The following is a 12,895-nucleotide window of genomic DNA, read 5'->3' as shown; positions in this document are numbered from 1 at the left end:
CTGGGTGTGTAGCCTGCAGGGATTTGCTGCACTGCTGAGGCCAGATTGGCACTGTCCTGCTGTGTTGTGCAGGGGCCTCATGCAGGGCTGTGAGGGGGTGTCTCCAGGGAAGAGAGTGCCTGGCTGCTGTTCAGCCAGCTGCTAGGGCAGCAGGGCCCTGAATGGCCGTTGCAGTGAGCACCATAAAACCAAGGCACTGGTTTGATATTTTTATTGCTACATGGTGTTTCCCTGCAGTGGACTAGAACAAAGGTCCCTATTGCACATTGTCAGGTTTTTTGGCATCCTTAAAAATTGCACAAGACTTCAGCCATGTTCCCTCATTCCCCCTCCCTCCCTGCTACTGAAACATGCACATACAGTCCTGTGCTAGATGTGGATTATGGGTTGAAGAACCAGTGCTGCATGTAGCTGGAGGCCACCTGGGACAGGCCTTGGCCAGCTACTTGTGAGCACGGGCAGCCCCACCGTTGGAAGGGTGGACACAGTAAATGTGCCTAGATGCGCTCTGCATAGATGCTATGGCATGCAAGGGGGAGGTGACTGGCTCCAAGGGGCGAAGTGACAACTCCACCAGCCACTCAGGAATGCCCCATCCAGCCCCGGGGTGACCAGTTCAGTTAGGAAACAGTCCTTCGGCTTGAGAAAACCCTTGGGGTAGCACTGAGCCTGAAGCAACAGCAGTGGGAGAGCCAGCCTGCCTCTGGGCCGCAGGGGTGTTGCAGCTGAAGCCTAGTAGCTGGCAAGTGCTGCATTCTGCAGCTGGCTAAAGCGGGGGGTGGGGGGAGCTCATGGGGGTCCTTGCAGGGTTCCTTTCAGCAGGCCCCTCTTCTCCCTCAGCCCCATGGCCAGGAGGGTGCCAGATGGCCCAAGTGTAACAAGGGGGCAGACCCTAGAAAAAAAGGATTTCTCCCTCTGCCATGCCAGGGAGAAGGCACCACCTGATGCATGGGGCCTGGGCTTGGAGCTCCCTGCATTCTTACCCTACACACACGAGCCTGTACCCAGAGAAGGGGAACAGGAAGAGGCGGGGGGGGTCAAGCTGTCAAGTAGTTTCCCACCATCCCATGCTGCAGGATGGGGGTGTGGGGGGCTGCCAGGGCTAGACACGGGCTCAGTAGACCCAGGAGACAGGCACCCATTGGGGGGAGCTGCAGGCCTGGTCAAAGGCTTCTTGGAGCAGCTTGAGGCTCTCCTCCACGCCGTTGTTGACCAGGGCGAGGTCGAAGTAGTGTGCGTAGCGGCTGCGGATGCTCTCCGACTCCTTGTGCAGCTGCTGCAAGGCCTCCGACTGCAACACAGGGGAGAAGCCCAGGAGGCGGGTTGGAGAGCACCCTGCACTGGCCCAGGCAGTGTTATACCGGTGAGCACCCCCAGGGCACTTGGGACCAGCTGTGCCTCTTCCCTACAGCCCTAGGCCATGGTGGAGAAAGGCAGCCCCCCCCTTCCTGGCTGTGGAGTCCCCCTCAGCAAGGAGGTTAGCCCCAGGCAGTTCCCTGGGGAGGCAAACTCTTCCTCAGCCTCCCTCTGGAGCAGAGCCCGGAGGCCGGCTGCCGGGCAGCCACGTGAGCTGTGGGAAGCCCTTCCCCTCTGGTTTGTGCAGCGAGCAGAGCAGGCTCCGGGCGGCTGGGGTGCTCAGCTCTGTTCACAGCCCCAGCAGAATTCTCTGTCCCCCCCTCCGGGGAGCTGGGGGCCCCCGGTGCAGCGCCCATAGCTCCTCCAGCCCAGCCTGCCTCACGGCTCGCCTGTTTCCCAGCCCCATGAGCTCACTGGGGCAAGGCTGGGCTGCGGCAGCCTGAGGGAATCAGCAGCTGGGGCCCTGCTGTGAGGTCTGGCTCTCACCCCTCCCCGTGACGGCCAAAGCAAGATAAACATGCAGCTCAGCCCAGCCTTGCTCCACACTGGCACCTGCTGCGGGTGCGCAGGGGTAGCGGTGCTGGAGCCAGCTGGGCCCCTCCACCGAGCTCTCACCTGATCGGCCTGGTCCGGCGGCGCGATGAAGACGATGAACGGCGCCAGTTCTGCCGTGCGAACAATCTTCAGGGTCTGCGGGTGGGGGCAGGGAGGAGGAAACAGGTGCCGTCACCCAGCAGCCCTGGCAGCACAGCTCTGAGGAGCAGGGGGCCTGGCCCCACCTGCCTTCCACAAGCTGCTGAGTCCCCGCTGGAGGCCAGGAGCCCTGAACATCACACCCAGGCGGCACCAGGGCCACGTCACAGCCCCCGCTGGCCACAGAGAGGCTCAGGGCCTGACAGTGTCAAGTCACTCCTGACTGCAGCCGTCCCAGGAGCTGCCGGGGCACAGCCGCTGCTCCGCTACCGAGACAGGGCTTATCGGAAATGGCAATGCCTCGAGGCCAGCCACTGGCCACCTCCATGGACCCTCTCGGCCCACAGGACCAGCCTCAGGCACCCACCGAATGCCCTTCGCCGCTACGGGCCGGGCTGGGCAGCGCTGGCTGAGGGGAGAGGTTTGCGCCTCTGCCCCAACATGGCTACGCGAAGCCACCGACTCGCCTGCCCTGGAGAGGGGTTTGCCAATCCCGGGGCATCTTTGCCACTGGCTTCTCTGTCCCGGCTGCCTGCGTGGCAGGGCGGGGGCTCAGCAGGGGCTTCGCTGAGGGCCGTGGCTGGCAGGGGCGCACCTCAGTGGTCTCATCCGTGGGGTCATTTCCCGCCCTCAGACCCCCACTTTCCTGGCCAAGCGCCCGGCCCTCTCGCCGTCTAGGCCCCGGGGCCCCAGCTGCTAAGCTGCCCGTGAGCGACGGGCCCCAGTGCTCTGCCTGTCCAGCTGTAGGCGTGGGTAGGAGGACGGGGTGCAAGGCTGGCCCCCCTCGGTGCTCTGTCCAGCTCAACGCCCCGAGTTCCCGCCGCCCTCACCTGGGGTTCAATGTCCAGGATGGCGACTTTCTCCAGCTGGTGGATCTGATGCACCGTTTCAAACTTGGTGCCAAATATGTTCCCCTGGTAGCTGCCGAACTCCAGGAAGGCGTTGGCGGCGATGTCCCTGGTCATCTCCTCGGTGGAGACAAAGTGATAGTCCTGCCCCGGCGCCTCGCTCTTCCTCATGGGGCGCGTGGTGTCTGCGGCAGGAGAGCCAGGACTCCGCTGAGCAGAAGGCCATGGGGCTCCACGGGGCCAGGGGCGTTCACGCTGCTTGGAAGAGCCTGGCCACAGATCGGCTCTGCTGCCTGTCCTGCCTTTTCCTCGGGGGGGGGGGGGGGGAGCATCCTGCCTGTGCCAAGGCCCGGCCCCAGCCATTAGCACCGCAAAGCTGGTGCGTCCCTTGCCCAGCCAAGCTCACTGGACGCAGGCGGCACGGGGGGCCCACAGGCGGCCACGGGAGGCCCCCGTGGGGCAGTGAAAGCTCACAGGCGGCCACGGGAGGCCCCGCACGACCTACCAGGCCGGCGCGGGTGCAGCCCAGGGCTCACGTGGATGGTGCCCTCCAAGCCCAGGAAACGCTGCCCTAGCAGCTGAGGCTGCTGGCCCCTCTCCTTCTAGACTCCAAGCAGCCAAGAGTAACCCAATGAAAGCGCCTCCCCCACCCGGCCTTTGCCACGGGCCTGGCCCCGTTCTCAGCAGCCGCGCTGGCCTCCCCCATGGCAAGGAGAGGCCCCCCGAGACCGGCAAGCTGCCATCTTGCTGGGAAACACAAAGGGCCCCTGATCCCAGCACGTCCCAGGGCTCAGTGGTGGCAACAGCGACACGGACCCGAGCAAAGCAGCCCAGCGGGCAGGTCTCCAAGGCCCCAGTGGCTGGAGCCAAGGGCCACGCGCGCAGCACATGTGCCCCCGCACCTACGAGCGCACGGGGCTGCGGCGTTTGCGGGCGGCGCCTGGGGTGCCCGATGCTCCCCCGAGTCCCTCCACAGGCGCCCGCTCACGTCTCCCCCCCCGGGCTCCCCCGGGTCCCTCCACAGGCGCCCGCTCACGTCTCCCCCCCCCCCCGGGCTCCCCCGAGTCCCTCCACAGGCGCCCGCTCACATCCCCCCCCCCGGGCTCTCTCTAGTCCCTCCACAGGCGCTCGCTCACATCCCCGCCCCCCCCCCGGGCTCTCCCGCGCACACGGACGAGGGTCTGGGCTAGGAATGGCCTACAGCGTCACGCTGTGCAGCCAGGGCTGGGTTTTGGCTCCTCCCCCACAAAAGCCGGCGGCTCAGACCCCATGTGCCAGGCTTGGGGGCAGCTGGAGAAGCCTCTGGACATTCCCACAAGCAGCTTTTCTGCACCTCGGCCGCCTGCCGGCTCAGACCCGGGCAGCCTTCCTAGGGCTCTTCCTGGCTGCGGAGCCAGGGCCGGCAGCACGGGGCGGGGGACTACTTACACGGAGCCGGATACCCGAACCTCTCTGGGCTCTTGCTGAGCAGGGCGTTCTTAATGTGGCTGCGGCCCACCCCGCTGGCACCTGTGCAGGACGAGAGCGGTCAGTGCCCCCGAGAGGCTGCTCCTGTGCTGGGGACGGGGAGGGGATCCCAGGACGGCAGATGGCGGGAGGGATGGAGCAGGCTGAGCCACCCCCAGGAGCAATAGGGTAATGGCTGCTCAGGCCAGAGCGTCGCCCCCGTGGAACGCACCAGACTCGGGAGCCCCCGGTCTGTCGGGGCAGCCTGAGGCGGGGCAGCGCGTGTCCAGTCCCAGAGCCAGCCCCTGGCTTCCTCATGGACTGGGCCAGGCAGAGCCTCGGCCCCGAGGTCCACATCCTCCTTGGTGCCTAACGCCCCGTGAGACCAACCAGAGTTAGGCACCGTTCAGGGTCTAGACCGTAGTGTCCTCACCAACATGAACCCAAATTACCCAAAGGAATTAATTCAACCACATCAAATCCCTCCGTGGACTTTCGTTTCGCATTCAAGGGGCCTTAATTACATTTGGTTTGAAATGACGCAAGATGGACCCAAGTAAGGCCACTAACTCTGCAAGGGCCCGTCTACACAGCAGGGCTCGAGCCGGAATAAGCCGCGCAACGTCAGCTATGTGAATTGCACAGCTGAAGTGGAAATAGCCTAGCGGCTTCCGGCGGTCTCCACTGCGGGCCGTGGAAGGAAGAGCACTCCCCCCCACTTCCTCCTCCTGCAGAGAGGGTTGCCGGAGTCGGAAGAAGCCCTCCGGCTCGCCGGGATTTCGAAATGAAGGCTGGCAGCGGAGACACGGCTGCGGAATAACCTCACATTCCAAAATAACACTTGTGTAGACGCACCCCAGAGAGCCCACACAGGGTCTGATGTGGTTTAACGAACCCACTTTGAATGCTCGTTAGAACAACGTTCCTACTGCCCCCACGTACATGTGCCCCGAGTCTCAGACCAAGGGGTCTGCGCCGTCCGTGCAAGCTCAGCCCCAGGCTGGATTCCCACTCTTAGGTTTAAACAAAACGTTGTTTTAAGGATCCAGGGCTTGATCCAAAGTCCAGTCCGGCCACTGGAAACACTGCCATTGTGCGGGATCAGCCCCGTGTTCCAGGAGGAACCGAGCAGGCCAGAGTCAGGCTGAGGGTCAATGCCGGAATAGGGGCAGGGCCATACCTATCAGCACTAGGGTCCTCCTCTTGAAGGCTGGCAGCCTCACCACCTCCTCATACGAAACCACGTCCAGCTGGTCAAAAACTGGGGGAGAAGGGGAACCAGACCAAGAGCACATCAGAGCCAGTCCGAACGCAAGGTCCAGGCACATCCCTGCCCAGGGCCGCTGGGACGTACGGCCATCGAGACAGAACTGCATTGCCGCCCACAACTCGCACTTTCCATCAGCAGGCCTCAGGTTAGCCCCCTGCAAACATGGGGAAACTGAGGCACACCCGGGCCACGACTTGCCTGTTGGGCAGGAGAGGCACCAAGCTATTTCCAAATTCAGTGACTAGCCTCAGTTGAAAAAATGGGGATTTCTTGTAAGTCCCATAAACACCCTGACTCTTCCTTCCCACGTGGCGTCACCATTCAGCTAATGTTTGAAACCAAAGAAAGAGGAAATGAAACGCTCCAAACAACCTTCTCCCTGTTTGGTTTGGCAGGCTCCCTCCCTTCCAAGCAGCCTGGAGCTCGTCACCTTGGCCCTGGCACCACAGAACCCAGCCATGCTCCCAGGGCGCCGTCCGAGGTGCGAGTTACCCGGGGCTTTCAGAGGGCAGCCGCGGTGACACGGGCAGCGGATCCCATCCTCTGCCCACGCGTCTGCAGACTTGAGGCTCACACAGGTCTCTGGGGCCTCGGTGGCCCTGGCTTGTTAGTCAGTTTCAGGTCCTGGGCATTAAAACCTCACCCCTACAACAGAGCGGGGCTGGCTGGGCTGAGCTCATGGAGGATAAAAGCAAGACATCCCCTTCCCTCCCGTGCGCCCCCTTACGCCTCGGCACTCCCCAGACAAAGCCGGCAGGCGGGGGCCTCCGAGGGGAAATCAAGGGCCATTCACCGGATGACGTGCACCGGAGGCGGCTGTTCCTGGGAGGACGAGAGCTGGCGCTGGGCAAGAACCTTTCCCCAGGCTCGCGGGGGGCGGGGGGAGTCCCAATCAGAAGCTCCCAGAGTGCAGTGCCAGGGAGCGGGGGCTAAGTGATCCCAAGGAGGCAGTTCCCACAGGCCCGGGGAGCCCACTGCAGAGGACGTGGGCTCACGGCCCCGGCCCCGGGCTGCGACATACACGGCCCCACCAGCCCCGCCCCAGGAGGCTGCGCGGGGGCGATAGCTGTGGGGGCTGCTTACTTGAGCTGTGCTTGGCCAGGTACTTGTCTTTGCACTTCTTCTTCTTCCCAAAGGGGCTGCAGCTCTGGGCCTCCCTCTGGCCGGCCTGGCTCGCACTGGCCACCCGCCTGCAGTGGGGACCACACGAGAGGGGGCTGATCGGGTCAGGTCTAGCTCCAAACCCAGCGACCCCTGGAGCAGCAGCATTTCCCAAGGGCCCGGGGGGGTCTCCTTGCCAGACCCAGCACCCTCAGCAAGGTGATCAGGGCCTCGCAGGGCTAGAGCCATGGGTCACTGGGGCCCCTCTGCCGAGCTCTCCACCCCTGGCAGCCTGATCGAGTCCCACCCCCACGGGTGCTGGGAGGGGGCCACCCCCGGGGAAGCCCACAGAGCCTGCTGCTGGGCACCCCCCATCCTCTCGCGGCTTCCACCTGCAGCTCTGCCACGCACCATTCCTGCAGCTCGGGGGAGGGGATCAGTCCTGCCGACTCCAGCGAGGACCCTTCCACCCGGCCCTGCCACCAGTTGCTGTCGTCCTTGTTGATGATCTGGATGATGTCCCCAGTCTTGAACTTCAGGCCCGCCTCCTTGCAGGGGATCAGGCTGTCGGCCTTGGGGTCATAGTCAAACTGGGCCCTCATGAACATCTGGGGAAGAGGACCCGGGTCAGCCAACCCCGGCTCCCGGGCCGTCCCCAGCAGCGACCCAACAAGCTGGGGCAAGAGATTAACTGGCCCAGACCTCAGCTCCCTCCGCCCCTGACCCCTTTCAGACCCTGCCTGCAGCTGGAGGAGCCGGAGATGCCAGAGCACAGCGCCTGGGGGCACCTCGAGTTAGCTCCCGTCCACACTCCCCTCACCACCCAGGGGTGAGCGCCACCCGAGACCGAGCGCTGCGCCTGGCCCTGGCGGCCTGTCCTCGGGCAGGGAAGGGCGGGACTCCCAGGGAGCTCAGAGAGCACGTCAGGCAGGCGCTGCCAGAGCTCAGGACACAAGAATAGTGTGTGAATAGTGTGGGAATAGTGACCATAATATAATAACATTGAACATTCCTGTGGTGGGAAGAACACCTCAGCAGTCCAGCACCCTGGCATTTACTTTCAAAAAGGGGAATTACCACAAAAATGAGGAGGTTAGTTAAACAGAAATTAAAAGGCACAGTGACTAGAGCCAAATCCCTGCAAGCTGCATGGAAACTTTTTAAAGACACCATAATAGAGGCCCAACTTAAATGTATACCCCAAATTAAAAAACATAGCAAGAGACCTAAAAAAGAGTCACCGTGGCTTAACCACCATGTAAAAGAAGCAGTGAGGGACAAAAAGGTATCTTTTAAGAAGTGGAAGTCCAATCCTAGTGAGATAAATAGAAAGGAACATAAACACTGTCAAATCAAGTATAAAAATGTAATGAGAAAAGCAAAAAAAGATTTTGAGGAACAGCTAGCCAAAAACTCAAAAAGGAACAACAAAACGTTTAAGTACATTAGAAGCAGGAAGCCTGCTAAAAAACCTGTGGGTCCCCTAGATGATCGAGCTATAAAAGGAGCAATCAAGGATGATAAAGCCATTGCCGAGAAACTAAATGATTTCTTTGCTTCAGTCTTCACGGCTGAGGACGTTGGGGAGATTCCCGAATCTGCACCATCCTTTGTGGGTGATGAATCTGAGGAACTGTCCCGGAGTGAAGTGTCATTAGAGGAAAACTTAATTAATAGAAAAACTTAATGTTAAAAAATCTCCAGGACCGGATGGCATTCATCCAAGGGTTCTAAAAGAACTCAAATGGGAAATTGCTGAGCTATTATCTGTGGTTTGTAACCTATCCTTTAAATCGGCTTCCGTACCTAATGACTGGAAGGTAGCCAACGTGACACCAATATTTAAAAAGGGCTCTAGAGGCAATCCTGGCAATTACAGACCGGTAAGTCTAACCTCAGTACCGGGCAAATTAGTCGAAACAATAGTAAAGAATAAAATTGGAAGCATGTAGAACATAATTTGTTGGACAAAAGTCAATGTGGTTTCTGTAAAGGGAAATCCTGTCTTACTAATCTATTGGAGTTCTTTGAAGGGGTTAACAAACATGCGGACAAGGGGGATCCAGTAGATATAGTATACTTGGATTTTCAGAAAGCCTTTGACAAGGTCCCTCACCAAAGGCTCTTGTGTAAATTACATGGCCATGGGATAAGAGGGAAGGTCCTTTCTTGGATTGAGAACTGGTTAAAAGACAGGAAACAAAGGGTAGGAATAAATGATAAATTTTCAGATTGGAGAGGGGTAACTAGTGGTGTCCCCCAAGGGTCAGTCCTGGGACCAATCCTGTTCAACTTATTCATAAATGATCTGGAGAAAGGGGTAAGCAGTGAGGTGGTAAAGTTTGCAGATGATACCAAACTGTTTAGGATCGTCAAGACAGAAGCAGACTGTGAGGGACTCCAAGAAGATCTCACCAAACTGAGTGATTGGGCAACAAAATGGCAAATGAAATTTAATGTGGATAAGTGTAAAGTAATGCACATCGGGAAAAATAACCCCAACTACACATACAGTATGATGGGGGCTAATTTGGCTACGATAAATCAGGAAAGAGATCTTGGAGTTATCGTGGACAGTTCTCTGAAAACTTCCACACAGAGTGCAGCGGCGGTCAAAAAGGCAAATAGGATGCTAGGAATTATTAGGAAAGGGATAGAAAATAAGACCCAGAATATCTTACTGCCTCTGTATAAAACTATGGTACGAACACATCTTGAATACTGTGTACAGATGTGGTCTCCTCATCTCAAAAAAGCTATTTTGGCCTTGGAAAGGGTTCAGAAAAGGGCAACTAAAATGATTAGGGGTTTGGAACGGGTCCCATATGAGGAGAGGTTAAAGCGACTGGGACTTTTCAGTTTAGAAAAGAGGAGACTGAGGGGGGATATGATAGAGGTCTATAAAATCATGAGTGATGTGGAGAGGGCTGATAAAGAAAAGTTATTTATTAGTTCCCATAATAGAAGAACTAGAGGATACCAAATGAAGTTAATGGGTAGCAGGTTTAGAACTAATAAAAGAAAGTTCTTCACACAGCGTGTAGTCAACCTGTGGAACTCCTTGCCAGAGGAGGCTGTGAAGGCTAGGACTATAACAGAGTTTAAAGAGAAGCTAGATAATATCATGGAGGTTAGGTCCATAAAAGGCTATTAGCCAGGGGATAAAATGGTGTCCCTGGCCTCTGTTTTTCAGAGGCTGGAGAGGGATGGCAGGAGACAAATCGCTTGATCATTGTCTTCGGTCCACCCTCTCTGGGGTATCTGCTGCTGGCCACTGTCTGCAGACAGGATACTGGGCTAGATGGACCTTTGGTCTGACCAAGTACGGCCGTTCTTATGTTCTTATGTTAAGGGGGGCGTCTCCATCTCCGGGCAGGGAGGAGGCAGAGCGGAGCCTTCAACGGAACAGTAACCATGGCAGCCGCTGCTGGACCAATTCCCCTTCCCGTTCCAGCCCCTTCCGCGTGGGACGAGCAGCGCAGACCCCAACCGTGCAGCCTCACAGCCTGGGGCTCTCACCCCGCTGCTGGTCAGGCCTGGCACTCACGCTGCCCCCCTTTCCCACAGCCAGTCTCCGGGTGCACGGCCCACCAGCCCTATGGCACCTGGGGCCACCCCGAGCAGGGCTGGGAGGGACACTGTTGCCACCGGTGACGAGACAGGCTGCTAGCCTGCATGGCTGCTCTCAGGCCTCTGACTGGTGCCACGTGCGAGAGCTGCCCGGCCCCAGAGACACGGGACTTGAACTCTGAGATCACACTCAGTAAACACTCCCATAGCTGTGAGACACGGCGGCTCCTGAAACTCGAGCTGTCAGCTCTTGCCAGCCCCTCAAGGCGACGGCAGAGGCAGGGCCAGGCCTGGCGAACGCCTGTGCTAGAGCAGGACAGCGGCACTAGTGTCTCTGTTGCTATGTGAGACGTAGTGGGGGTACCTTGCCGGTTGCTGTGCTGGGCGGTGGGCTGTGGGTGACCCCCACTGGCTGCTGGCTGCAGCACGGCCCAGCAGGGCAGGGGATGAGTCACTATGCAAGGGGGCTCCCAACCTGTCTGACCAGCTACCCCCCAGGGAGCAGAACAATGGGGAGAAGGGGAGTGGAGCCCTGGCTGGGGGCAGGGCTGGAAGTGAGGGAGTTAGGGAGGTTTCTGGCTGGGATCATGGAGGAAGCAGCCTAGGCAACGGGCTGGGATTTAGGGGCCCAGGCTCCCCCATCTCAAGGGGGTCTGAGGCATCCTAGGCCTGCCCTGGAACCAGATTCCATCTGTGCTGTGCTGTATCCTGGAGAAGCAATAAACTCCCCCTGTTCTACTGGCTGGGGGAGTCTGTTCGTGCCACTACGGGGGTGCAGGAGGCGGGGGACCCCGATGCGCCGTCACACTACGGCAATGGCGGCGCGGTGGCAGAGCCAAGGGCTGGCTCCTTCGCTCTGCTTTCCCCTCCAGTTTCCTTCCATGCCGGCATCTGTGGCCTGCAGTGGCAGGAGCCCTGGGCCCAGCCTGGCCACTGGTTGCCACGAACCCGGAGCATGGGCAGCCCATCCCTCTCACCTCCAGCTAAGCAACCCGGCCGCCGGCTGCAGGCTCAGGAGCCCCCTGCCCCCACCCAACACGGCACCAAGGCCCCAGGCCCCTCCCTCCGACACGGGCACCAAGCCCCCCAGCCCGCCGACACAGGGGCAGTAAGCCGCCTGCCCCCCCAACATGAGGCACTAAGCCCCTTGCCCCCCTGCCCCGCCACTGGGGTAGTAAGCCCCCCGGCCCCCCCGGACACAGGCACTCAGCCCCCTGCCCCGCCACAGGGGCCGTAAGCCTCCTGTCTCCTTTTCCGAGTGCAGGCTCCAGGGGTCGGGCAGCGTTCCACAGATGCTCCTGAGACTGCAGCAGGCTTCCCGCTGATGTGCCTAGCCTGGGACAGAGCCAGGGAGCCACGGGGTCAGCGTGGGCTACGTACCAACCTGGCCATCTCGTCTGCAGGGCTGAGGCCTGTGTCGCCACCTCTCCCTGCTCGCCACAGGGCCAGTCGCGCCCCCCTGGGCCGGGCGCCCCTCCCTCCTTCCCCGTGCGCCAGTAAACTCCGCCCTAAACGAGACCAGCTCTAGCTTCCCTCCGCGGGGTCCGTGCAGTTCAGCCCCCAGCCCAGGGCAGCTCAACGCTCACGCCAGCCCCTTGGGGACAGGTCAGCCCCACACCTGGCCCACTTCTCACCAGCTGTGGCCGCAGGGCCACTGCAAGCCGGCAGCTGCACCTACCTGGAGAGCAGGGAGGCGGCTTTGCTGGTTGGGGATGACTTTTATTGAGACCGTGCCCTTGGCTTCTCTCTAGGGGCAAAGGGGAGAGAGAGGAGTTGGACAATGTGGTTCTGGACCAACCCAGAAAGCAGCCCGAGGCCTCAGCGTGTCATTAACCGGGCTAAGGGGAACCTACAGAGGGTGGCAAAACAAGAGGTACCCCCGGGGGGATTGGGCACCACGGCACACGCACCCAGCCACTCAGCCGAGCAGGTTTTTCTTTTTTTGCCCAGAAAAAAGCTTCTGCTGAAGTGCTGCTGCAGATCTGCCTTGTGCCCACCAGGGGGCGCAGCAGCGACAAAACACAGCAGCAGCTCCTAGCGAGGCAGGGAAGGCAAGAGCCTGCAGAGCCTTGTCACAGCGCCCGCTGGGCCGGGTCAGGAGCTAGGGGCCCGGGGACACACACCGGGCAGGGCTGCCGGGGGGCCCCGGGGACACACACCGGGCAGGGCTGCTGGGGGGCTCTGGGGGGAGAGACCGGGCAGGGCTGCCGGGGGGCCCCGGGGACACACACCGGGCAGGGCTGCTGGGGGGCTCCGGGGGGAGAGACTGGGCAGGGCTGCCGGGGGGCCCCGGGGACACACACCGGGCAGGGCTGCTGGGGGGCTCTGGGGGGAGAGACCGGGCAGGGCTGCCGGGGGGCCCCGGGGACACACACCGGGCAGGGCTGCTGGGGGGCTCCGGGGGGAGAGACTGGGCAGGGCTGCCGGGGGGGCCCCGGGGACACACACCGGGCAGGGCTGCTGGGGGGCTCCGGGGGGAGAGACTGGGCAGGGCTGCCGGGGGGGCCCCGGGGACACACACCGGGCAGGGCTGCTGGGGGGCTCTGGGGGGAGAGACCGGGCAGGGCTGCCGGGGGGCCCCGGGGACACACACCGGGCAGGGCTGCTGGGG

The 12,895-nt window shown here is 60.8% G+C and overlaps 1 protein-coding gene across 1 annotated transcript in view; it reads right to left on the bottom strand.

Annotated features, from left to right (window-relative positions):
- Window positions 1-196: 196 nt before the first annotated feature.
- MPP1 (MAGUK p55 scaffold protein 1) overlaps window positions 197-12,895 on the bottom strand; it is a 29,986-nt gene continuing 17,287 nt past the window's right edge. Inside the window, exons 5-12 of the mRNA XM_075941244.2 lie at window positions 11,963-12,031; window positions 7,126-7,322; window positions 6,697-6,803; window positions 5,524-5,604; window positions 4,326-4,406; window positions 2,880-3,082; window positions 1,972-2,046; window positions 197-1,291 (exon numbers count right to left, since the gene is read on the bottom strand). Coding sequence (XP_075797359.1) covers window positions 1,115-1,291; window positions 1,972-2,046; window positions 2,880-3,082; window positions 4,326-4,406; window positions 5,524-5,604; window positions 6,697-6,803; window positions 7,126-7,322; window positions 11,963-12,031 — 990 coding nt within the window. The 3' untranslated portion in view covers window positions 197-1,114. The remainder of the gene's footprint in view (window positions 1,292-1,971; window positions 2,047-2,879; window positions 3,083-4,325; window positions 4,407-5,523; window positions 5,605-6,696; window positions 6,804-7,125; window positions 7,323-11,962; window positions 12,032-12,895) is intronic.

Source organism: Pelodiscus sinensis, chromosome 13 (genome assembly GCF_052426305.1).
Source record: "Pelodiscus sinensis isolate ZL-2025 chromosome 13, ASM5242630v1, whole genome shotgun sequence".
In the NCBI taxonomy this organism is placed as follows: Eukaryota; Metazoa; Chordata; order Testudines; family Trionychidae; genus Pelodiscus; species Pelodiscus sinensis.
This window is presented reverse-complemented; position numbering and strand designations above follow the sequence as displayed.